The sequence below is a fragment of the Myotis yumanensis genome, unplaced genomic scaffold (genome assembly GCF_028538775.1).
Source record: "Myotis yumanensis isolate MYYU_CA2020_CCGP unplaced genomic scaffold, mMyoYum1.0.hap1 SCAF_2, whole genome shotgun sequence".
NCBI classification, from domain to species: Eukaryota; Metazoa; Chordata; class Mammalia; order Chiroptera; family Vespertilionidae; genus Myotis; species Myotis yumanensis.
Window position 1 is genome coordinate 72,706,499 of NW_027223753.1, and position 27,156 is coordinate 72,733,654.

A 27,156-nucleotide genomic window follows, 5' to 3' on the forward strand; every position below is an offset into this window, starting at 1 on the left:
TAGGAGTCTTATTTAGTGATAAATTTAGTGATTTCTATAGAAAATTTGTTTCAATAGCATTCATGAAAATACTATGAAGATGATTATTTAGAGCAGGGGCCAGCAAACTTTTTCTGTAGAGAACAACATAATACATATATAGTTTAGGTTTTTCAGGCCTTATGGTCTCTATTAAAGATATTCAACTCTGCCACTCAAATGTAGCCATCTATAATCTATAATAATAAAAGCGTAATATGCTAATTAGACCGGTAGACTTTCTGGACGAAGCCGGGGCTAGGAGGGAAGCCTGGTGTCGGCAGCTGGGGAAGGAAGGCCTACTCTTGCATGAATTTCGTGCATCGGGCCTCTAGTATTCTATATATAAATGAATGAGTGTGGCTGTGTTCTAATAAAGGCTGGATTTGGACTGTGGGCCATAGTTTGTTGACCCGTGATTTAGAATATAAACATTGTTTCTTGTGGAAACTATATTTCAGTTTTTATTTACTTGCCACTTGGAAAATTTGAATTCAAGTAATTTTATTTATTATTCATTCAAAAGATATTGAATGCCATCTAGTTGCCTGAGCCTGTTCTAGGAGCTAGTGTGTTAACAGTGGTGAGTGTGATGGCAAAATCCTGCCTTTATAGAGCTTACATTTTAGTGGAAGCTGGTAAAATTTAATATATATTTGAAGTGATTTAAGAAGATTAAAATGGTTGCCATTTAAAATTATTTTATAAATTGGATTTTTGTCTTATGTATATTTAACATGACTGAACTTTGATAGTGCTCACTAAATTGCATTTAAGGTAATTTTCCAGGAGTCGTTCACCAGCCCACTCTTAACATGGCTTGTTCATACTTATCCTTTACATTTCAGCCCAAAAGTTTACATCTTATTGATGCCTTGCCTTCTCTGATTAGTCTGTCTGAAATGGCCTCCACCAGTTACTTTCCATTTTAGTGATCTGTGCCCTTAAAAGCATACATTGCAATTTATAATTACCTGGTTTATTTGTTTATTAGTTTGTCTCTTTCATTAGAATGTAAACTCCATGAGCTCAGGAACTTTGTTCTATTCGTTGTTGTATCTTCCGTATTTAGCACGCATGTAGCACACAGCATTCATTGAATGAATGTTCCAGCCATTATTCTTTTGCAGAAGGTAGTAAGAGCAAGGTACCCAGTACTTAGGAATGCCACATTTTAGTGGAGGAGTCAATAAACATGTAAACAAATGGATATTTTCTATGATTTTAGATGGTAATGAACTCTGTGACCAAAGATATAATAAGATAAAGTGGTAGAGTATGATGGAGGCTATTTATTAGGTATTTTAGCTAGGAAGGCAAGATCCTTCTTGAGGAGGTGGCATTTCATCAGAAACCCAACTTGAAGTGGGTGGGGGGTGTTAGTCACAAAATATCAGTATTAGCTGTAGGTACTTCCTAGATTCTAGGAAGACTGTATTCCTGGCAGTGAGCACGGCAAGAAGAAAGCCTTACGCAGGAGCATGTTTTCGAAAGCTGCATTTCTGGAACTCAATCAAAGGAGCAAAGTAGAAGCAGATGAGGTTTAAGATAGAGCCCAGTGACAGATCATGCAGGACCTTGAATAATCCGATAGATGAAAAATGTGAGAACACTAAAGATGCAGAATAAAAAACATTTTTAGAGTTGTAATTTTGAGATAATGCATGTTCAGATTAAAGCTACACACTCGGACTTTGTGGCCTTAATTACATGAGCACTTGGTTCAGATTGAGTAGTAATATCATTCATAATAGACCAGATGTCTCAAACTAAAGTAAAGCATTGAGTGCCAATCTGGACTGCTAGTGTTCAACCTAAATGCTCTCATCCTTCTGTTCTTTTTGTTTTGATTATTAACAGCCAATAATCAAAACAAAGCAAAGCATATAGTATCTGATAGTATTATGAATAAATATCATTGTACTATTATTACATGTAAAGGATCCCGCATTAACATTCTTTATGTAATTTTCATTCTGTTTGTATAAAAATGGTTTCATGAAGTATTTGTTTGGCACCTGCTCTGAGATCATCATTGTGCTCAATGAAATGTGATCTAATCTAATAATAGACAAACATGGTAATTGACCATACCTTCGCTACGCTTCCCATTGGCTAATCAGCAGGATATGCAAATTAGCCCAACCAAGATGGCGGCCGGCAGCCACACAACTGAAGTGAGCAGGAGGCTTGCTTGCTCTTCCCTCCCTGCTGCGGCCGGGCTCTGAGCTCCACTCTAAGCAACAGAGTTGCAATTATAGAAGCTAAACAAACCCCAGATATCTGCTTTCAGCAGGCCATGGCCTCGGAGCTGGAATCAAAGCCATGCCTGGCCAAAGGGTGCTTTTTTAAAAGTTGGGAAAAATGTTATAGAAGGTAAATAAATCCCAGAATAAAAAAAAAAAGGAGAGGCTGGGAGCTTTAGTCGCCAGCTTGGCCAGCCTGAAAACAGCCCTCAGCCCCTCATCCAGACTGGCCAGGCACCCCAGTGGGGACCCCAACCCTAAAGGGGGTGTGGGCAGCCTGAAAACAGCCATCAGCCCCTCATCCAGCCTGGCCAGGCACCCCAGTGAGGACGCCCACCCTGAAGGGGGTGTGACCAGCTGCAAACAGCCATCAGCCCCTCACCCAGGCTGGCCAGGCACCCAAGCAGGACCCCCACCCTGATCCGGAACAACCTTCAGGGCAAACCAGCCGGCCCCCACCCGTGCACCAGGCCTCTATCCTATATAGTAAAAGGGTAATATGCAAACTGACCTTAACAGCAGAAAGACTGGGAATGACTGGTCACTATGACACACACTGACTACCAGGGGGCAGACGCTCAATGCAGGAGCTGCCCTCTGGTGGTCAGTGAGCTCCCACATGGAGGAGCTCTGCTCAGCCACAAGCCAGGCTGATGGCTGCCAGTACAGCGGTGGTGGTGGGAGCCTCTCCTGCCTCCTCAGCAGCGCTAAGGATGTCCGACTGCAGCTTAGGTCTGCTCCCTGCTGGCAAGTGGACATCCCCCGAGGGCTGCCAGGCTGCCAGAGGGATGTCTGATTGCCATCTTAGGCCCAATCCCCCGAGGAGCAGGCCTAAGCCAGCAGGTTGTCATCCCCCGAGGGGGTCCCAGAATGCGAGAGGGCACAGGCTGGGCTCAGGGGGACCCCCCCCCCCCCCCCCAGTGCACAAATTTTTGTGCACCGGGCCTCTAGTATACAATATAATCAGAAATCATTTGCAGTCAGTAAATATTTGTTGAGTAAATATATTACACAGTTTCTTTTATCCTTATGGTAGATTTGTGTGTTTTTTAAACATAGAAAATAATTATTTTTTTGCTTTTGCTTTCTGCCAGGTAGAACACCTGCATAATTTCATTTTGTTTCGGTTTTCTATGGGCTTCATCGATAGCATAATTGCCAAATGTAAGTATGCTATAAAAGAGATAGTGGAATGAGATTTGTGGAATAAGTGGAGTATTTTAAATCTTAATTGCTTTGTTTCAGATCTTGCCACTGTAGTTGGTTACCTAGTTGTCAGCCGCCCTTTCCTAGATTTGTCTCATCCTCGACATCTCAAGAGTACACATTCAGAACTTCTGGAGGTAAAGTAGTAATAATAATAATAATGGTACATTGAAAATTTAAATATAAAAATAAAGAAAACCTGGTTTTTGCCCTAGCCAGTTTGGCTCAGAGGATAGAGCATCAGCCCTTGGACGGAAGGGTCCCAGGTTTTATTCCGGTCAAGGCCATGTACCTTGGTTGCAGGCTCGATCCCTGGTCCCTGTCGGGGCAGCCAATCGATGTGTTTCTCTTGCATCGATGTTTCTCTCTCCCTGTCTCTCCCCTGCCCTTCCACTCTTTCTAAAAATTAATGGAAAAAATATCCTTGGTTAAGGTTTAAAAAAAAAAAGAAGAAAAAGAAAACCTAGTTTTTAATCTTAGAAACGTAAGTGAAAACTAATATTTATTTCTATTTAAGGATTACTACCAAAGTGGAAGGATGCTTTTGCGGATGTCTCAAGCTCTGGGTCGAATAGTTTTGGCTGGCCGTGAAATGACTAGATTGGCTGGGTAAGTAAGATTAGTATTGAGCAGTTGCAGAGAATTTTTAAAAATATGTTATCCTTAATGATTGTGCTCTGTTGGAGTTAAGATCAGTGATAACTGAAGCTGCTACTCCTGGAAGCTGGTTTTGATAAAGAATTAAGGAAGATTTTTCTCTGATAGTGAAGTCTTTATGTTTCCTTTAGATAGTTGTTTTGAGCCTTAAACTAGGTTAGGATTTCTTAAACTGCTTCATGGACACTGGTATTCAGTAATCTGGGAAATGTTCAATCATGGCAGTCTTATTAATTCACAGAAAATTAAGTTAATGAATAGAATCTTCTCAGTTGAACTTTCTGTTTCCCATAATACTTTGTTTTTCTTAAATCTTTGATACTGGCAACCTAGCAAAAGATGAACAAGGATGAGGTTGATATTAATGGGATAAAATGAAAAGTTATCTTGTGGTATCTGTAGGTACAGTTGTAAATATGGTCATATTGTCTAAGAATATTGTTCTTAGACCATAAAATGGAATTAAATATTTCAGTATTTCAAGCTCTTAATATAAAAGGTTGGTATAAAAAACACACAGTATAATGTAAAAAAGGACCATAAATTTTATATCATCTGGAAAAATTGGATGGCTTAAGGTGTTTGCCAGGCCAGAGGTTCATTTGCATATTTCCTCTTTATTGCTCCCCCTCCTCCTATGGCAGTTAAAGTCTTGAGGGCAAGATAGAAGAAGTTGTAAACTATGTGCGGAGCCTCTTTCACTTGCGAACGCTGACATTCTTCCTACTTAACTTTCTGGTGCAGTTCATGGCATACGGATGCTTCTTTTTCTTTAGGAGATTTCTGCTTGTTATTCACAGGAAAATCCTGTTTTGTGTCTGATATAGAACGCTTTCTCTTTGACGATGATGTCATTCTTATATGCCTCAACCTTTTGTCATTAGTTTTGATTTCTCTCTATTGCCACAGTGATTTCTATCTAATATTAAGAACATTTTATCTTTTCCCCTCTTTATTTTTAAAAAATACCTTTTAATTTTTTTTTTTTATTTTTTTTTAATTTTTTTTTATTTTTTTTTTAAATCTTTATTGTTCAGATTATTACATTTGTTCCTCTTTTTTCCCCCCATAACTCCCCTCCTTCCAGCTCCCACCCCACCCTCCACCCTCACTCCCCACCCACTGAGTTCATCCATAGGTGCATGATTTTTGTCCAGTCTCTTCCCGAATCTCCCATTCCCCTTTCCCCCCCAAGAATAGTCAGTCCATTCCCCCTCTATGTCCCTGATTCACTACAGTCACCAGTTCATTCTGTACATCAGGTTATTTATTCACTTGATTCTTAGATTCATTTGTTGATAGATGCATATTTGTTGTTCATAATTTGTATCTTTACCTTTTTCTTCTTCCTCTTCTTAAAGGATACCTTTCAGCATTTCATACAATACTGGTTTGGCGGTGATGAACTCCTTTAGTTTTTCCTTATCTGTGAAGCTCTTTATCTGACCTTCAATTCTGAATGATAGCTTTGCTGGATAAAGTAATCTTGGTTGTAGGTTCTTGGTATTCAGCACTTTGAATATTTCTTGCCATTCCCTTCTGGCCTGCAAAGTTTCTGTTGAGAAATCAGCTGACAGTCGTATGGGTATTCCCTTGTAGGTAATTGAGGCTCTTTCTCTTGCTGCTTTTAAGATTCTCTCTTTGTCTTTTGCTCTTGGCATTTTAATGATGATGTGTCTTGGTGTGGTCCTCTTTGGATTCCTTTTGTTTGGGGTTCTCTGCGCTTCTTGGACCTGTAAGTCCATTTCTTTCACCAGGTGGGGGAAGTTTTCTGCCATTATTTCTTGAAATAGGTTTTCAATATCTTGCTGTCTCTCATCTTCTGGGACTCCAATGACTCTGATATTAGTCCGCTTAAAGCTGTCCCAGAGGCTCCTTACGCTGTCTTCACACTTTTGGATTCTTTTTTCATTATGCTTTTCCAATTGGGTGTTTTTTGACGAATCTTTGGTTTGATTCTTGCACTCCTCTGGTCTGCTATTGGGTATAATATTCTTTATTTCAGTCCGTGTATGCTTACTTTCTAATTTCTTTATCGTAGCATCGAGGGTCTCATTAGTTTTCGTGAGGCTCTGCACAAATTTATGGCAAGCCCTCAAAATTGCGATTCTTAGCTCCATATCCTCCATTTCTGTCATGTTTTTTTGTCTCCGCATCTTTTATGCTTTCTTGGTGCACCCCCTTGTGGTCTCTGTGCGCAGTCTTGTTCTAGCGAAGCCTTAATTGTTGTAGTTAACACTAGAGGGATTTGACCACCAGGCCGACTGGCGGTGGAAATCAGCTGTGGGAAAACTTCAGTCCTCAGGGGAGGTGCTAGTCCAGCCCTTGCCTGAGGCGGTCGGCAAATGGTTGTGCGCAGGGTTTGGGCGGGGCGGGCTCAACAGGGCGGGGGGGAGGGAGCAGCTATGGCCGCTCTCAGTCCGTCCCCAGGGGCTCTGCCTCTCTGTCCCAGCAATCGCTGCAAACCTCGGAGGGGCTGTAGCCAGACAGTCCCGCTTCTCCCGTTTGAGTCTGGGTCCCTAGAGACTCGCCCGGATCTGTAGCCCAGAGTCTGAGATTCGCTCCTAATTGAAAACGACAATCGCGCCCTCAGCCGCCAGCCCGCTTTGCGCGCGCACCCTCACCACCGCACCGCCGTACCTTTAAATTTTCCACACTGCTCCTCCGCTGAGCGTCGGAATGCTGTTGTTCTTGCTTCTAGTTGAAGAGACTCTCCTCAGCCAGCCTTCCCGTGGTTCTGGTTGATGTCCGCTCCGACTTTTAGTTGTATTTTTGAAGTGGTTGTCCACGGTGGCAGTCTCTGGTGTTTTACCTATGCCGCCATCTTCGATTCTCCTATTTTTTAATATATATCTTTTTTATTGATTTCAGAGAGGAAGGGAGAGGGAGATAGAAATATCAGTGATGAGAGAGAATCACTGATTGGTTGCCTCCTGCACGCCCCCTACTGAGGATTGAGCCTGCAATCTGGGCATGTGCAGGAATTGAACTGGTGACCGCTTGATTCCTGGGTCGTCGCTCAACCACTGAGCGACACCAACTGGGCTCTTTTCCCCTCTTTAGAATAAGAGAGGAATCTTCCAAATCTTCTGTTTGCAGGGTGGTAGCAGCCATTTGGCATATCCTATATAATAAAAGCCTAATATGCTAAGTGTCCAGTCAGCCATTCAACCAATCAAAGCATGATATGCTAATGATATGCTAAGGCTGCTCAACCACTTGCTATGACATGCACTGACCACCAGGGGCAGACAATTGACCAGTTGTTGTGATGTGCATTGACCACCGGGGGCAGACGCTCTGATTGGTAGGTTAGCTTGCTGCTGGGGTCTGGCTGATCGGGACAGGCTGGACATGCCCTGGAGCCCTCCCGAGGTCCCTCCCCAGCTGGCCAACCTCCCACATCCCTCCCCAGCCCTGAACGCACACCAGTGGGGTACCGTGGCCTGGCCTGCACCCTCTTGCAATCCTGGCTGAGGGAACCCCCAACCCCCACCCCAAGTGCATGAATTTTGTGCACTGGGCCTCTAGTGTATAATAAACACCTTCATCAGATAGAAGGCCATCTTTATACCAGGCTTTATAGCACACTCTAGCGGGAACTCAGGGCCTATGGAATGCCCAAGTACTAGTCCTACTACTATCTACTAGAAACTTCCTTAAACTTATAGCAGCAAGCAACTTTCTTGACTTACTAGTACCTATTAAAGAAGTATCTGTTGAGGTAGGAATCCTATGAAACCTCTCCCTTTATCCCCACGTTTCTGCTTTTGTGCTGAAATGTAATAGTAAAACATGCATACTATCACTAATACTTTGTTAATGAGACTTCTTTTAGGTTATTTTATTTACACTAGATAATAATTTTAAACTTCAGTTAAGTTTGTATAAAATAAAAGATGTGGGTGACTCGGTTGGAGCATTGTCCCATACACCAAAAGGTTGCAGGTTTGATTCCCAGATAGGGTACATGCCTATGTTGCTGGTTTGATCCCAGGTCTGTGTGTGCATGGGAGGCAACCAATCGATGTTTCCCTCCCTCTCTCCCTCCCTCCCTCTCTCCCTCCCTCCCTCCCTCCCTTTCTCTTTCTCTAAAAAAATAAAAAAGTAAAAACAAATCCTCGGGTAAGAATTAAAAAAAAAAAGTAAAGATATGAACTTACACAATGTTATATGTCAATTTTATCTCAAAAAATAAATAATATATGATAGCCTCTGGAGATTTGATCATAGCTTTTTTTTAAATTTCAGTTTTACTGCTCGGATTTCAGAATTAATGCAAGTATTAAAGGATTTAAAAACTGGAAAATATGAACGCACAATGATCTCTCAACAAGAAAGGGGTAAATATGAATGTTCTAGGTCTTACAATTTACGTTTTTGCTTTAATACACAGTGTGGTTATGATACTTTAATACTTATTTTCTATTTAAGGTACTGAAGGAGCACAAAGCATTCCCTTGATACCTGGAGCTGGAGAAATCATCAATGCTGATAACATTATAAAGTACGTACAGAAAAAGTCTTTTTAGGAACATAAATATTTGTTAAACTACATAGTACCCTTTTCTTTCAGCTACACTTGCTTAGTATTTAATGTAAAATTATCCTTTTTTATTAATTTCTTCTGTAGATTTGATCATGTTCCTTTAGCAACGCCAAATGGAGATATCTTGATCCGAGATCTTAATTTTGAAGTAAGTTTTAAAATGATTGTATAAAAACTTAACTTATCTTTAAAATGTGAAATGCATAAGGGTTGAATATTTAAAATAATTTTAAGGCTTGACTTAATCTCTGAATCCACAAAATTGCTTTAAAAAGTAAGTGCTTGAAATACTTAGAAATCTATTTTTCTTAATTGATAAGACTTTAGAATTTCAGATATTACTATAAAAAGTCTTTTGCAAATGAAGTCCTTGGCTAGTGCAACTGAGGAACTGAATTTTAAATTGTATTTAATTTTAATAAATTTGATCTTTAGCCACATACCTAGTAGACAGCATAGCTCTAGAATTCCTCTCTATATGCCAATATATGTGGCCTTTTATCATTTGTGTTATGTGTAGGGGTTCTTTTCAACTGCTTTCTGATAGTTTACAAAATAAGGTATGTAATTATTAGATTTGCTTTTATTTTTAACTTTTAAAGATATTTTTATTGATTTCAGTGAGGAAGGGAGAGGGAGAGAGAGTTAGAATTATTAATAATGAGAAAGAATCATTGATTGGCTGCCTCTTTCACACCCCACACTGGGGATTGAGCCCACAAGCCAGGCATGTGCCCTGACTGGGAATCAGCCGTGACCTCCTGGTTCATAGGTCGCCGCTCAACCACTGGATTTGTTTTTAAATTGTTATAATCTTACATGTCTTCAATTTTCCTATACTTAGTAATGTATCTTTATTAATTACATCTCCAGTTTCTTTTTTAAATGAAAAATGTTAGTTATGCTAAGTAGTTTGAATTTATTTAAATAACAATGAGTATTGTATACTATATTTTTTAAAGCCAGGAAACACAAGTGGAAGTAGAGAAAATGTAAATATAGTTGGTAAATATTGAATGCCTACAAGTATTACAGAAGTGTTTTCTCATTTAGCTGTAGGTACTTCAGTCAGTTTGGTGTGTATCTATCAGGCTTGATTTCAGGTATAAAACAGATCAGAACCCCATCTTTGTTAGATTTCAGTAGTCCCATTATTGCCACAACCCAAGGATCAAAAGGGTCATCAGATTTCTTCATTAAAGAATCCTCTTGGCCCTTTCTTCCACTTTCCCTCACTCTGTCTTTATGCAGAAATAATTAATCCAACAATACAGATGCACGCATAGCTTAAGCATGTGGGGTGGGATTTGGGACTCTATGTATACACAGATACATAGAGTAGGTAAGAGTATGATTATGGTCTGTAATATTACTCACTTTTATCATAAGGTACTACACAAAAGCTCTCATTTGCCTTTTAGTCCAAAAGCCCTTCCCATTAAGGCCCTTATGTTTGGATTTAATATACTTCCAGCCAGTTCTTATAACTTCATTTTTATAGTCTCAGAAAGGCCGTTGCTTTCTTGCTCTTATATTGGTTTCATTTGGAAAATCCTATTTGAGTACCCAGTTATGCCCCTACTTTTTTAAGTTTTTTTCTTTGTGACTATATTTTATACCCTCTGTTACCTATCCTGTGATTCTTTTGTTTTCTCCTCCACCGTTTCTTTGACTTCTGTCTTTTTGAGCTATTGTAATGAATTCCTCTTTCCTCTTCTGTCTCTGACTTAAGGAATTTTAAGTTAGACTTTGCTTTTCTCATTTATTTTTGTCTTTCCATTTTATTCTTTTTGTTTTTGTTTTTTTTATTGTTGACTCTATTGCAGATGTCTCTCATCCTGCCCCGCCCCTTCCCCTTTCCACCCTGCCTCCCACCAGGCCTTTACCACTCTATTGTCCATGTCCATGGGTTATGCATATATGCATATATATTCTTTGGTTGATCTCTTCCCATCCTCCCCTTCCTTCTCCCCTCTGAGATCTGTCAGTCTGTTCTATGTATCCTTTTCATTGTTATTCTTAACATAGCCTTCCTTTATTCAACAAACATCCTTCAGTTCTTTTTTACCTCCAGTTACTTTCTATCCATCTATTTTACTTGAAATAAAGATTCCTTTTTTCCTGGTTATAGGTATAATAAAATGGACTTGGCCCCTATTCTACTTTATCCTGGCTTATTGGCATGTGCCATTTATATAACTTCCTTTCAACATTTCTCTTTACAAACATTACCCTTCCTCACAAACCTTACAACTTTCAGAACCCACTTTTTTTTTCCTTTAAAATGACACGAAAACTGTAATTTCTTTCCAATTAGAATTCTTAACCCTTAGAAACCTTAATTTTTAGGTGACATGTAAGTAATTAACATTCCTTAGATTAGCAGTATATTCATATTTTTAAGAGATATTTTAAATAAAATACAAGACTTATTCATAAAAAAAATAAATAAAACAGACTTGACCACCAAAAGTAAATGTTTTATACTTTATGATTAGTTTGTCTAAGCTTATGTTATTTGACGTAAGAGATTGTATAGCTTATTCCTATAAAAACTCCTCAGCACAGGCATATTTATCTATCTAGATATAGATTGAAGAGACCCTAAGATAGCTTGTAAATTATAATATGGACGTTAAAATAGTACTTAGTAACTTACTCAAATTTTTACCTTTTAGTAAGGCACATTTATAATGTATAAGAAGCCTATAAATCCTCATAAGCAGAATACTTTTGCATAATTTCTCTTTTACTAAAATCATTTATGGGTATATTTTTTTCATGATTTATTATGGTAAATTAATAGAAAGGATTTATAAAGAAGTTTTATTTTTCAGGGAATATTTATTAAAATATTCAAAGCATTTGTTGCTCCATTAAGTCAATCCAGTAGCCTCAATAGTAAGTATTATTACAAATTCAATTTTCAGTAAAAGTTATTGTTGGCTTTTAGTCTTTTCCTGTTGTTGTTGTTAATCCTCACTAGAGGATTCTCCTTCCACCCATTGATTTTTAGAGAGAGTGGAAGAGAGAGAGGGAGAGAAACATTGATGTGAGAGGGACACATTGGTTGCCTCCTGCATTCACCCTGATGGGGGCTGGGATAGAGCCAGCAACCCAGGTATGTGCCCTTGCCCGGGAATTGAGCCCAAGACCCTTAGGTGGGTGGGCTGACCCTCTATCTAGCCACACCAGCCAGGGCAGCTTTTAGTCTTAATTCAACCCAGGAAAAAAAAAATACATTTTTATAAATCTTTAATATGGAGAAATTACCACTGGCTTACCATGATTGATTTTATAATGGGAAGTTTTATCCCAACATTACCAAAAGCCATGGAATAAAGAAAAGTTAATGCCGAATCTAAGACAGTTGAACATAGGAGTAACTGAAGAATGTCCATAAGTCTAGCTATTATTTACATAATTACAAACTTGGTCTTATAGTTTCCTGGCATATTGAAACAAATAGTATGGAGAAGTATTAGATACCAGTGAAGACTATAATGAGCAGTGAGGAGCAGAAAAAAGATATGACATTACTCAAAGCATAGTAGTAGGGAACCAGGTAAATAACAGCTCTCTGAACTGCAGGAGCTCGTGAGGGCATCATTGTTCTAGTAGAGTAAAATTACTATATAATAACCTTGTACTGTTAGGAATAGTCATTATATTCCATTTTATAGGAAAAGGAAATAGATAAGTGCACATAAAGAAGTTCATCAAAATGATACTTAAAAATAATTTCTCAGTTCATTCCTCTGGAAAAGTCTTTCAGAATAGTTTATTCTTTAACATTGATTGCATAAGATGTGGTCAGCTATGTGGTAGACCAGTAGTTCTCAGCCTTTTTTAAGAAGCTCATTCTTTCTTTGTTTTTATTGTGGTAAAATATACATAACATAAAACTTAACTGTTTTTACCATTTTTTAGGGTACAGTTCAGTGGTTCTCAGTACATTTAGTGTTATGCAATCATCACCACTATCTGCAGAACTTTTTCATCATAACAGACAGAAACTGTGTACCCGTTAAACATTAGCTCCTCATTTTCCTCCTCCCCCCATTTCCTGGTAACCTTTGTTCTACTTTCTGCATCAATGAATCAAACTACTCTAGGTACTTCATATAAGCAGAATAATACAATATTGATCCTTTTGTGACTGGTTTATTTCACTTCATAATGTCTTTAGAGTTCATCCAAGTTGTAGCATGTTTCAGAATTTCACTCCTTTTTAAGGCTAAATAATATTTTACTGTATATTATATATATACTAGAGACCTGATGCATGAAATTCATGCAAGGGCCTAGGCCCTGGCCCCCGCCCACTGTCACCACCGTGTCCAGGGGCCTCTGCCGCCTCTGCAGCAGCCCCCACCTGCTGCGGCTTTGTCCAGAAAGAAGAATGTCAGAAAGGACGTCCGGTCTAATTAGCATATTACCCTTTTATTATTATAGATATATGCTGCATTTTGTCCATTCATTCTCTTGGGTCACTTTTTTTTTTGCTATCTATATAATAAAAGCCTAAGTGACCATTATGGCGGAATGACCAGAACGACTGGTCGCTATGATGTGCACTGACCACGGGGGGCGCGGGTGGGGTGAAGATGCTCAACTCAAGAGCTGCCCCCTGGTAGTCAGTGTGCTCCCACAGGGGGAACCCCGTTCAGCCAGAAGCCGGGTTCATGGCTGCCAAGCACAGCAGTAGTGGCAGGAGCCTCTCCCGCCTCCACGGCAGCGCTAAGGAGCAGCGAGCCGAGCGGTAAGGGGCAGCGAGCAGGCGGGTGGTGAGGAGTGAGGGGTCCAGGACTGCGAGAGGGATAGGGATGTCCACCTGCTAACATAGGGAGCGGGCCTAAATCAGAAGGCAGACATCCCCTGAGGGCTCCTGGACTGCAAGAAGGCGCCGGCAGGGCTGAGGGGACCCCCGCCCCCACTCCCTCAGTGCACGAATTTCATGCACTGGGCCTCTAGTTATAAATAATACAAACGGTTCTCAATTTCATCAGAGCAAAAAGCCTTAAAAATCCTTTCAATGGCTTACAATGCCCTGTAGGATTTGCCTGCCACTATCCTGCCCCCACTGCTTATCTCTTTGAGCTCATTTCCTACTTACTCTTCTGTTCTCATTTTTCTTCAGCCGAATCAGCCTCCTCCTTCTTTTTTAATAGAACAGGTACATTCTTGCTTCAATGCCTTTGAATCAGCTTTTTGTGGTAGGGTTAGTACTAGAACAGTGATGGCAAACCTTTGACACCATTTTGGTTGATTTTTCTTTGTTAAATGGCATTTAAATATATAAAATAAATATCAAAAGTATAAGTCTTTGTTTTACTATGGCTGCAAATATCAAAAAATTTCTCTATGTGATACGGCACCAGAGCTAAGTTAGGGTTTTTCAAAATGCTGACACGCCGAGCTCAAAAGGTTCGCCATCACTGTACTAGAACAATATTCCTCCAGATAAATTCCTAATTCATTCCTTCTTTCAGTATTTGCCCAGTTGCCTGGCCTGACCCCTTTAAAAATGCAACCTCCCTCACCACTCCCAAATTTCCTTATGATCTATTTTTTCTCCGTAGCACTTATTTTCTAACATTATTTAATTAGCTTATTTATTATGCACACTTACTGTATGTCTCTCCCACTAGAACAGTGATTCCCAAAGTGGGCGCTGCAGCGATCCAAGGGGGTGGTGATGGCCACAGGTGCATTTGGGGGCGATGAGTAACTGTTATTAAAATTTAAAAAAAATTAATTTCCAGGGGCTGAGTAATATTTTTTCTGGAAAGGGGGCGGTAGGCCAAATAAGTTTGGGAACCACTGCACTAGAATGTAGGCTGGTAGGGGGAGGGTTTGGGCTTTTTGTTTGATTGTTTTGGGTGGATGGTTTTGGTCTCTCTCTTTTTTTTAAATGTAGCTCCATTGCCTAGAACAGAGCCTGACACTGAGAATTTAGTAAATATTTATTGAATTAAATAATAGGAACCTGAAGCTCAACAGTAAATTGTCTAAGGTAGGTGCCACAGCTTGGCTAACGCCTTTTTCTTCACCTTCGTTGTCTCCCTTCCTCATGTGTACATGGCTGTGTAATGTTATATGCTAGATTATAACCCAGGTTTTCTGAATCTTCACAGGGTTGATTAATACAAGACTGCAAGCTTAGAACTTAGCCAGTTTTTTACATATTCTTATTTAACTTTATGTTATTGCAGACCAGTTTGGTGGCACTTGCAAATAGTTATAATGCATATATACTTTGATCCAACACTTATTTCTAAGAATCTGATATATAGAATCATATTTCACTAGTGCATAAATTTGCTCACTGACTTGGAGGTTCATTGCACTATTACCTAAAAGAGCAAAATAAAATGCAGACAACCTAAATATTTAAATAAATTATGGCACATCCTTAATATAGGATACACTGCGAGTATTAGAAAAAAGAATGGGAGGAATCTGAATATACTGACCTGGAAGAATATTTATTATATATTGTGAAATAATAACAAATGTAGGACATATATAGTACAATTCCATTATTTTTTTAGAAAGATTGGATAGCATAGGAAATATAGTCAATGATATTATAATAATTATGTGCCAGGTGGGAACTGGAAATATTGGGGAATCACATTGTAAAGTATATGATTATCTAACCACTATGCTATACACCTGAAATTAATACAAAATAATATTGAATGTAAACTGTAATTGAAAAATAAAAATTAGAAAAAACCATACATATTGATTGTTTTCAAGAATTCTCAAGTTTTTAAGCTTTAGCTTTTTGTATTTGGTTGATATTAAGTTGATAATATCAATAATGATTTTTAAATTAAAAAGCGAGTAAAATTTGAAAGTAAGCAAAAATAAAGGGTCCCTTCAACTATACCCTCCACTGCTTCCATCTGATATCACATTTATAGACAAAACGGAAAGTTTATCATTAGCAAAGAACGTTTGGACTCTGAGGAAATATTCATTGTTTACAGATTCACTCTAGTTCATTTACCTCATTAAATTAAATCTGTTAAAATTATTCATTAATTCATAATTTTCTTTCAGGTTCGATCTGGGGCCAATGTTCTAATTTGTGGTCCAAATGGCTGTGGGAAGAGTTCACTTTTCCGTGTTCTTGGTGAAGTAAGTACAAATTGGCCTCAAAATTTTGCAGTTTTATTTTGCCATATGATCTACCACATTGTGAAATTTACTATTGCTCATCCCACTTCTTTCCTTTTTTAGTTATGGCCTCTTTTTGGAGGACGTCTAACTAAACCTGAGAGAGGAAAGTTATTTTATGTTCCTCAGGTAAGACCTTGAGTTATTTTGTAATCTTTAATTTAAAGATACTTTTACTTATTGCTTAAAAATTCACTTCTAATGAATTTTGGTCTGTTATCAGAGACCTTATATGACCCTTGGAACCCTTCGAGACCAAGTGATATATCCAGATGGAAGAGAAGATCAAAAAAGGAAGGGGATATCTGACCTAGTACGTAATGGTTTATATCTCAGACCTGCTGAAAATACTATGTTTAAGGTTCTTTTTCTTAACCAGTTACGTACTTTAATTTTTTTTAATTATTTTTTATTTTTTTTAAATTTTTTTATTGATTAAGTTATTACATATGTGTCCTTATCCCCACGTTACCCCTATCCCCCCCTGCTCATGCCCTTACCCCCCTGTTGTCCGTGTCCATTGGTTAGGCCTAAATGCTTGCATATAAGTCCTTTGGTTGATCTCTCCCCCTTACCCTCACCCTCCCCTACCTTCCTTCTGAGGCCCGACGGTCCGATCGATGCCTCTCCATCTCTGGATTTGTCCTTGTTCATCAGTTTATGTTGTTCATTATATTCCACAAATGAGTGAGATCACGTGGTATTTATCTTTCTCTGACTGGCTTATTTCACTTAGCATAATGCTCTCCAGTTCCATCCATGCTGTTGCAAATGGTAAGAACTCCTTTTTTACTGCAGCGTAGTATTCCATTGTGTAGATGTACCACAGTTTTTTAATCCACTCATCTACTGATGGGCACTTAGGCTGTTTCCAAATCTTAGCTATGGTGAATTGTGCTGCTATGAACATAGGGGTGCATATATCCTTTCTAATTGGTTTCTTGGGGGTATATTCCTAGAAGTGGGATCACTGGGTCAAATGGAAGTTCCATTTTTAGTTTTTTGAGGAAACTCCATACTGTTCTCCACAGTGGCTGCACCAGTCTGCATTTCCACCAGCAGTGCAGAAGGGTTCCTTTTTCTCCACATCCTCTCCAGCACTTGTTGTTTGTTGATTTGTTGACGTTAGCCATTCTGACAGGTGTGAGATGGTACCGCATTGTCGTTTTGATTTGCATCTCTCAGATGATTAGTGACTTTGAACATGTTTTCATATGTCTCTTGGCCTTCTGTCTTCTTTCGAAAAGTATCTATTTAGGTCCATTGCCCATTTTTTGATTGGGTTGTTTATCTTCCTTTTGTTAAGTTGTATGAGTTCCCTGTAAATGTTAGAGATTAAACCTTTATTGGTGATAACATTTGCAAATATGTTCTCCCATTCAGTGGACTTTCTTGTTGTTTTGTTGATGGTTTCCTTTGCTGTGCAAAAGCTTTTTATTTTGATGTAGTCCCATTTGTTTATTTTCTCTTGAGTTTCCAATGCCCTAGGAGCAGTATCAGTGAAGATATTGCTTCAGCATATGTCTGAGATTTCGCTGCCTGTGGATTCCTCTAGTATTTTTATGGTTTCCTGTCTTATGTTTAAGTCCTTTATCCATTTTGAGTTTATTTTTGTGTATGGAGTAAGTTGGTGGTCTAGCTTCATTTTTTTGCATGTATCTGTCCAATTTTCCTAACACCATTTATTGAAGAGGCTGTTCATGCCTCCTTTGTTGAATATTAATTGAGCATAGTGGTTTGGGTCGATTTCTGCGTTCTCTATTCTATTCCATTGATCTATATGTCTGTTCTTGTGCCAGTACCAGGCAGTTTTGAGAACAGTGGCTTTGTAATACAGCTTGATATCTGGTATTGAGATCCCACCTACTTTGTTCTTCTTTCTCAGAATTGCTGCAGCTATTCGAGGTCTTTTTTATTCCAGATGAATATTTGGAACGTTTGTTTTAGATCTGTGAAATATGCCTTTGGTATTTTAATGGGGAGTGCATTGAATCTATAGATTGTTTTGGGTAGTATGGACATCTTGATGATGTTGATTCTACCAATCCATGAACATGGTATGTTCTCCCATCTGTTTATGTCTTCCTCTGTCTCCTTTTTCAGTGTCCTGTAGTTTTCCATGTATAGGTCTTTTACCTCCTTAGTCAAGTTTATTCCTAGGTATCTTAATTGTTTTGGTGCGATGGTAAATGCGATTGCTTTTTTAGTCTCTCTGTACATTCATTATTGGTGTAGAGAAATGCCATAGATTTCTTGGCGTTAATTTCGTATCCTGTTACATTGCCCAATTCATTTATTAAGTCTAATAATTTTTTGATGGAGTCTTTAGGGTTTTCCATGTACAGTATCATGTCATCTGCGAATAATGACAGTTTTATGTCTTCTTTTCCAATTTGGATACCTTTTATTTCTTCTTCTTGTCTAATCGCTATGGCTAGTACTTCCAGTACCATGTCAAACAGGAGTGGCAAGAGTGAGCATCCCTGTCTTGTTCCTGTTCTTAGGGGAAATGGTTTTAGTTTTTGCGCATTGATTATGATGTTGGCTGTGGGTTTGTCATATATGGCTTTTATTATGTTGAGGTATGATCCTTCTATTCCCACCTTGCTGAGTTTTTATCAAGAAAGGGTGTTGGAATTTGTCAAATGCTTTTTCTGTGTCAAATGACTATGTGATTTTTATCTCTCAATTTGTTTATGTGATGTATCACGTTTATTGATTTGCGGATATTGTACCATCCTTGCATCCCCGGGATTAATCCTACTTGGTCATGGTGTATGATCTTTCTGATGTACTGCTGGATCCGATTTGCTAGGATTTTGTTGAGGATCTTGGCATCTAAGTTCATGAGGGATATTGGCCTGTAATTCTCTTTCATTGTGTTGTCTTTACCTGGTTTTGGTGTTAGGGTGATGCTGGCTTCATAGAATGTGCTTGGAAATGTTCCTTCCTCTTGAATTTTTTGGAATAGCCTGAGGAGGATAGGTTTTAGTTCCTCCTTGAATGTTTGGTAAAACTCCCCTGTGAAGCCGTCTGGCCCCGGGCTTTTGTTTGCTGGACGCTTTTTGATGACTGCTTCAATTTCTTCCATAGTTATCAGCCTTTTGGGACTTTTAGAATCTTCCTGATTGAGTTTTGGAAGGTTGTATTTTTCTAGGAATATTTCCATTTCCTCCAGGTTGTCTAGTTTGTCAGAATAGAGTTGTCCATAGAATTTTTTAACTATCCTTTGCATTTTTGTGGGGTCTGTTGTTATTTTGTCTTTTTCATTTCTGATTTTGTTTATTTGGGTCCTCTCTCTTTGCTTCTTGGTGAGCCTGGCTAGAAGTTCATTAACCTTGTTTATCCTTTCAAAGAACCAGCTCTTGGTTTCATTGATCTTTTGTATTGTTTTTTTCATCTCTGTGTCATTCATTTTTGCTCTGATCTTTATTGTCTCCTTCCTCCTGGATACTGTGGGCTTTTCTTGTTGCTCTCTTTCTAATTCTTTGAGTTGTAGAGTGAGATGATTTATTACCATTTTTTCTTGTTTTTTTAATGTAGGCCTGTAGAGCTATAAACTTTCCTCTCAGGACTGCTTTCACTGTGTCCCATAGATTTTGGATTGTTGTGTTTTCATTGTCATTCATTTCCAGCATGTTCAGTTATGTACTTTTAATGCCAGGCAGTTTAATCCTAACCTGTAGAGCTTTTAAAGCTTTGAAAGTAATTATACTTTTCAAGTTGAGGTAAGATGTTGACCACTTTGCGTAAATATGACTCTTGAGTGTTTAACCTTGTTTATAATATTATTTATTTTCTCATTGCTCTTGTCCTTTAATTATGTACAGTAGTATCCTCCTTAAGCTGCTAGATATATTTTGTCAAAATTAGTATAGGTAGGAAGTAAAGAGTTCAGGGTACCCTTGTGCCACATTTTTGTGTGAAATGTACCTCTTTAAATGATATTGGCAATAGAAGTATAGTGATTTTAGTTTAAAAAATAAAGCAACATAGAGAATGTTGGTATATTATTACATTTGATTTCATCTTTAATCATTTTTCTGAAAGGTACTGAAGGAATACTTAGATAATGTCCAGTTGGGTCATATTCTTGAACGTGAAGGAGGCTGGGACAGTGTTCAGGATTGGATGGATGTGCTCAGTGGTGGAGAGAAGCAAAGAATGGCAGTAAGTATACTCCGAAGACATTGCACAAAAATGCACCTGTTTGATTAATCAAGGCACATATTTTTACTTGCATATTTTTTGATATATATTTTTATTGCTTAAATTATTACAAAGAGTATTACATATTTCTCCTTTTTTTCCCACGCCCTTGACAATCCCCTGGCCTCCCCTACCCCCCAGTGTCTTATGTCCATTGGTTATTGCATATTTTTTTTAACACAGATAAAAATTTATTTAATCTTAGAATAAGAAATACCCTTCCAAGCATGATCCAAAAGTAAAAAACAAGAAAGTTATTGATATATTGGCTACTTAAAACAAAAGAAAAATATCTAAACTACATACTTGAAGTTATGAAAAACTGTAAAAAAAAAGAATTCACAACATATATTTTTGAATTATGAATAACTTTTAGAAATCAATGAAAAGATTTTAAAAAAAACATTAGAAAATATAGTTAAAGCATGGTTAAGCAAGTTAAATCAAAAAGGAGAAATACAAATGGCCAATAAACATGAAAAATATTTTACCTCACTAGTAATAAGTGAAATGCCAATTTAAATAAAAATACCTTTTAACCTATAAAACTGGAAAATTTTGAAAAGAATGATAATAACTAGTGTTAATGAGGGTGTGAGATAATAGATACTTTCATACACTTTAAAGAGAATATAAATTAGTTCAAACTTTCTGGAGGGCAATTTGGCAAATTGATACAGCATTTTAAAATGTGTATACTGACATTTAATTGTTCACTTCTAAGAACTTATCCTAAGGAATTAACAGGATAAATGCACAGAAATGCCTGTACAAGAAGTTTCTTTAGTGTATCATTTAACAAAACAAAAGATTGGGAAACCTAGCCTGGCCAGTGTGGTTCAGTGGTTGAGCGTCGACCTATGAACCAAGAGGTCAAGGTTCAATTCCCTGTCAGGGCACGTGCCTGGGTTGCAGGCTTGATCCCCAGTGTGGGATGTGCAGGAGGCAGCCAATAAATGATTCTCTCGCATCATTAATGTTTCCGTCTCTCTCTCCCTCTGCTTTCCTCTCTGAAATCAATAAAAAAGAAAAAAAATTATTTAAAAAAAAAAGATTGGCAAACCTAATATTTGCCAGTAGGGGAACAGGAAGTTATGTAATAATGCAAGAAGATGGACAGAGATGTCCTCACACATTAAGTAAAACAAAAGATTATGTAATGGAATGTATAGCATGATTATCTATATGTACATTTTTTTCTATATGTTTATATTAAAATATAAAATCAGAACGCCAAATGTTAATCACTATAATTTCTGGATGTTTCGAATAATAGGGAATCTTTACTTTCTTGTTTATGGCTATCTGTATTTTCTGATTATTCAAAAATAATGAGCATTTATTATTTTTTATTATACTTTCATATTTTTAATGGCAATTTTTATAGTATAGATTAGTTTAAATAATAATAAAGATGCTTGAAAGTAACTTGCATGTAAATTTGAAATTTTGAAAAATTTTAAGTTTTCCTGTGAAAGGAAAAACTGCAGATTCAATTACATACCATTAATCCATTTTTTGTAAAAGTTGAGGAAACTTTGTACCATGTTGGTCTTGGGACATATAGTAATTATGGTTGGGTTATGAGATCTCGTTCAATATCTTTTCCCTACAGACATCTCTTTGTCTTACTCAGGCTATTCTCTGAAGTAGCTGAAGATATTAGAGGTGATCAACCCTAATTTTGTTATCATTTTATTCTTTATTCTGTTCTTGCCCCTTCCCTCTGCCATTATATATATATCCTTGTGTCAGGGCTCAGTATCTGCTACTTAAAGTTATTTAGATTTTTATAGTTTTCCTACTATAAAAAAGCATTTGAGAGGAACTGTATTTTAATTTTATGATTGATTAAACTTATCCTTAATCAAATGTCACTGTAGAACAGTACATATTAAGAGTGATACTTGGAGTACTCTGTTAAGAGGGATCACTTTTAAAGAGTCATTTTCTAATGGAATATATCACAGTTTGAGCAGATCCAGAGGAATTTTTCTTTCCAGAATGTTAGTCTCGTGGAAGTTAGAGAAAACTGCAGCCAAGGAAAGACGACAAAAGAAATGGCTTATTGCAGAATTTCTTACTTAGTATCTTCAGGTTATATTCTACCTTCTTGTTGCCTCCTACTCCCTGATTTTGCATGTTGCTTTTTCTAAAAGTATACCCATCCTATGCCAACATAATATCAACCTAATATTGTGATTTGTTTGGCTAGTGCTATGAGTATAATTTAGAGTGAAGAATGAACCATAAACAAAAGAGAGATGCCAGCCATATTCAAAATGGAAATTGGGCTGAAGGAGTGAAAATTTGAAGTGATGGGCATTTCTTGAATCAATTTAGAGGATGGCTATAGGAATAACTACAAGTCAAAACAACAAATTTAAATTCTGTACTGTGACGTCAAAGAAAATGGGAGGATAGTCAAGATTTATAAATGGACACAGTGAAAACTCAGGGAAAGAAAAATAAATGTGCATAACTAATGAATCTTGTGTGTGTGTGGTATAAAGGTATAGAAGGGATAGTTTTTATTTGAAGACAAGAATGCATGGTCTTGAGGAGTGAGAGGATATCTTACAGAGTAAGGGAATGGGGCCTTAGCCAGTTTGACTCAGTGGATAGAGCATCAGTCTGCAGACCGAAGGGTCTCAGGTTCGATTCCGATCAAGGGCCCATACCTCGGTTGCCCAGGCCTGGGCCCTGATCAGGGCCCGTGCAGGAGGCAACCAATTGATGTGTTTCTCTCACATCGATATTTCTCTCTGTCTTTCCTTCTCTCTTCCACTCTCTCTAAAAATCAGTGGAAAAATATCCTCGGGTGAGGATTAACAAAACAAAACAAACAAGTAAGGGTGTGGGGAAGGAATCCTGTAAAGCCAGATGGACAGTGATAGAGTTGTTAGGAAAACGGAAAAAGCTCACCCATGGCACTGCTGCATGACCGTGCCATTGGCAGTATGTCCTGTGTGGGCCAATGTCTGGAGAATTGACCGGGAAATTTAAAAGACAGCATATTGTTTTGCTACTTTCAAAGGTTTTGTGGGGAGAAAGAAAAGGTGAATGCAACAAATATTAACATTGATGAAGTTGGTGAAGTATGTATATTCATTTTACTATTCTTTCATTTATTTAGTAGGATTAGAAATTTTCAAAGTAAAAAGTTGAGTGAAGACAAGACAGTTTTTATAAATTAAAAATTTACATTCACAAATTATAAAAATTATAATTTTTAGGAAGAACAGATTTGAAAGGTTTAACCACCTAAAATAAATAGCGAATTTGTAATAGTGAAGGTTTGTGTAAAACAAATGAACCAAAGGAATTTTGAGCAAGGAGAGTAGGGTTTGAATGTGAGGGAATGGAATAATACTATTGAATAATGGGAGGTCTGGTGACAAATTTCTAAAAGTTCCTTTAGTATAAATGTAGGGAAATGAGATTATTATCCCATTATTTTAATAATAAGAAACCTAATTTAATTATGGTATAATTTCCACGGAACTCAATATTAGCCAAGTGTCTGCCCTTATAATCTAGTTAGCACATGGGTTGGGAAAGTGTGGTCCTCGGGCCTATGAAATCATTTGGTCTGGCCCTGCCAAGGCATTAGAGGTGAGTTAATTAAATGTTTGACCAAACATAGCAGGCTAATTTTTTAAAATATATTTTTATTGATTTCAGAGAGGAAGGGAAAGGGAGAGAGAGAGATAGAAACATCAATGATGAGAATAATTGATTGGCTGCCTTCTGCACAGCCCCTACTGGGGATCGAGCCCACAACCTGGGCATGTGCCCTTGACTGGAATTGAATCTGAGACCCTTCAGTCTGCAGGCCAACACTCTATCCACTGAGCCAAACTGGCTAAGGCAAGCAGGTTAATTTTTAACAAGTTAACTGCCACACGTCCAAAACGGAAACCATCCCCACAAGCCATGATATTTTGAATTTAATTGCGTCTATAGACACTTATGGTGTACAAAGGGTTAAGTTGATGCTTTTGTATGGCCCGAGAATCTAAACTAATAAAAGGGTAACATGCTAATTAGACCGGATAGACCAGATGTCTTCTGGACATCCTTTTGGACAAAGCCACGGTGGCGGGGACCGAGACAGAGGTGGTTAGGGGCAATCAGGCCGGTAGGGGAGAGCAGTTAGGGGTGATCAGGCCGGCAGGGGAGCAGTTAGGGGCATCAGGCAGGCAGGCAGAGGCTGTTAGGGGCCATCAGGCAGGCAGGCAGAGTGGTTAGGGGCGATCAGGCAGGCCGGCGAGCGGTTAGGAGCCAGTGGTCCCAGATTGCGAGAGGGATGTCCGACTGCCAGTTTAGGCCCGATCCCACAGGGGTCTCGGATTGGAGAGGGTGCAGGCCTGGCTAAGGACCTTCCCCCCACCCCCACATGAATTTCGTGCATCGGGCCTCTAGTGGTGTTATAAATATCCAAATGGCCTTTGGCATAAAAAAGGCTCCCCACTCCTGTGTTAGGAGATCCAAATATTCTCAACTAACTGTAATACAATGGCAGTATATAACTACCAAAAAAGTGCACTGGGAAAATGATGAGGAAAAGTAGATTGTGACTGGCATATCCTGTTTAATTCTTCCAGCAGCCCTGTGAAGTCATTTGTTAGACAAAGGATCAGAATAAATAATTCCCAGAAAATAAAACACATATAGAAAGTAAATGTGAGAAAATGTTCAGCATTTCTGCTAATCAAAGAAATGTAAGCTATAACAATCTTGATGTTAATTTTTACTTACAAAATTAGCAAAGGCTTTAAAAAACGAACAAGCTGATGAAACAGGTGCACAAAAAATTATTGGTGAGAATATTGATAACAATATTAATATTGACAATGTAATATTAATGGGCATTACTTAAGCAACAAAACATTTAAAGGTAGACATTTTTGTACCTGAGCCATTTATGAGTCTGACTTGTAAGATTTTTGGTTTAAATATGTACCCTTTAATCTTGTGTAGAGAACTTTCTTTAATATTAGTTGAAACTCTACTTCACCTCATATCAGTCCTGAAAGTTTTGTTTTACTCTGAACAGTATTTCCTATGCATTACATTTCTCTTTTTGTTCAGGAAATAATAGAAACAACTAGGTTTATTTACATTGCTTTCATTTCTGGGAAATAGATTTTTTTGAGTTAGAATAATTTTCATATTTGCTTTATAAGACTGTAAGTGCATACTTAATTTAAAGTAAACCTATTTTAGCTTATTAACTTATGCATGTGATTATACAAAATATTATTATTTTTTTGCTTCAGATGGCAAGATTATTTTATCATAAACCCCAGTTTGCCATTTTGGACGAGTGCACCAGCGCAGTGAGTGTGGACGTGGAAGGCTACATCTACAATCACTGTCGAGAGGTAAGTGGACAGGTTTGCAGTGTGAAGGTCCACGTCCTCCTTCCTGCTTTACTCTGTGTCCAACCAAATAGCTACCCAAAGAGAAGATTCTAAATTATTAAGTAACAAAATTACTATCAAAGGAAGATATCTCGCTTTAGCAAGGACTTTAAGGTGATTATAGATATAAGAAAAAGTAAATGAATTCTGTATATAATTCTCTTTAGCCACATCTTAGATATGAAACAAAAAATATATTTAAACTTATTTTTCTTTCACCTTATTCCCTATATTAAGAGTTAATAAACTGGTATATTTTTAATTTGTTCCATGAACTTTACCTAAATATGATTTGTGTGTGTGTTTTTTTTGTTTGTTTGTTTGTTTGTTTTAATCAAGAAAATGCAACAGTAATCATTTGGCAACTTTAATTTATTCATTTTTTCCCTCTGGCCTAGGCAGTATTTTACCAAAGCTTCTTTTAGTAGCCTTTTCTGGGGCTATCTACATTGGTTCCGTTCTATTCAGTAGTCTCAGTTGTTGTTTTTTTTTCCTGTGAGAGATTATCACTAACATCTATACAAAATTTGGAACAAAATCCAAAAAGAATTTACATCAATAAATGAAATACAGAGTCTTTTAACATTTTGTAGCTGTTTTTTAGGAGTTTATAATAAATATAAAAGGTCATGTTGCACAGGAAGGATGAATTCCTGCTACTCCCAGTGTGGTCATGGATCACATCACCTGAGAGCCTGTTAGAAATGCATGTATATAATATGCTTTTTAAAAATATATAATATATATAAAAAAGCATATATATATAATATGCTTATTTTGTCCTACAGTTCCTAACCAATTTGAGAATCCTTCCATAAGGGAGCTAAACTTAAGACGTTTAAAGTTTTAAGTGATATCACTTTACATTATCACTTCATACAGCAGACGTATAAATACAACATTGGGCACTTAAACCTCATGATAGAAGTGATCCAGAATATACTGCTGATTTTTAAAAAAAATTGTCACATGACAATAAGATTTAGAACTCATGATGGAAAGTTCCTGGATACAAACAATGATGTAGAGCAGGATTTCTCAGTCTCAGCTCTATTGACATTTTGGTCTGGATAATTTCTTAGTTGTGGGATGCACCATAGGCTGTTTGGCGGTGTTTTTACCTCTACCTGTTAAATGTCAATAGATGCTCAGTTGTGACAGTCAGAAGTGTTTATGGACATTGCCAAATGTCCTCTAAGAGAAAATTGCACGCATACACCACCACCTAGTTGAGAACCACTGATCCAAAGCAATTAGTTAAGTTAGTGTTGATGTTTTTTTAAATATGAAGTTCAGATATGTGGAAGCTTATTTGCAGTCTAAATCCAGTAAGTTTTTTAAAACCAAAAGATTTTTCATTATTTTCTGGCAAGCTCACTGGGTAGCCAAACCTGGTCTGAACTAACAAAAGGTATTTAAACTCCTTTAACTGTCTCACTGTCAGTGTCTACACGTGTTGCAATAGAAATATTTATGTGTTTAATTATAGAATTTGTCCCAGGACCCTCTGGGGGTGGTAAGTACTGCATTTCCAAAATCTGAATTCTAAGACAAATTCCAAAACAGGGTTTTCCAGAAAGGATGATGACTCTGTGTTTAAAAAGCAAATTGATCTTGACCTTTTGCTATTTCTATCATTCTTATACTTTTTTCATGT

The 27,156-nt window shown here is 37.6% G+C and overlaps 1 protein-coding gene across 2 annotated transcripts in view; it reads left to right on the forward strand.

Moving 5' to 3' along the window:
• The window catches only part of ABCD3 (ATP binding cassette subfamily D member 3), a 91,279-nt gene that overhangs the window by 57,226 nt on the left and 6,897 nt on the right, over nt 1-27,156 (forward strand). For both annotated transcript variants that reach the window (XM_070405641.1, XM_070405642.1), the window contains 11 exons: nt 3,359-3,428; nt 3,510-3,607; nt 3,988-4,079; nt 8,379-8,470; nt 8,562-8,634; nt 8,761-8,824; nt 15,748-15,825; nt 15,928-15,993; nt 16,088-16,177; nt 19,915-20,034; nt 25,356-25,460. In XM_070405641.1, coding sequence (XP_070261742.1) covers nt 3,359-3,428; nt 3,510-3,607; nt 3,988-4,079; nt 8,379-8,470; nt 8,562-8,634; nt 8,761-8,824; nt 15,748-15,825; nt 15,928-15,993; nt 16,088-16,177; nt 19,915-20,034; nt 25,356-25,460 — 948 coding nt within the window. The remainder of the gene's footprint in view (nt 1-3,358; nt 3,429-3,509; nt 3,608-3,987; nt 4,080-8,378; nt 8,471-8,561; nt 8,635-8,760; nt 8,825-15,747; nt 15,826-15,927; nt 15,994-16,087; nt 16,178-19,914; nt 20,035-25,355; nt 25,461-27,156) is intronic.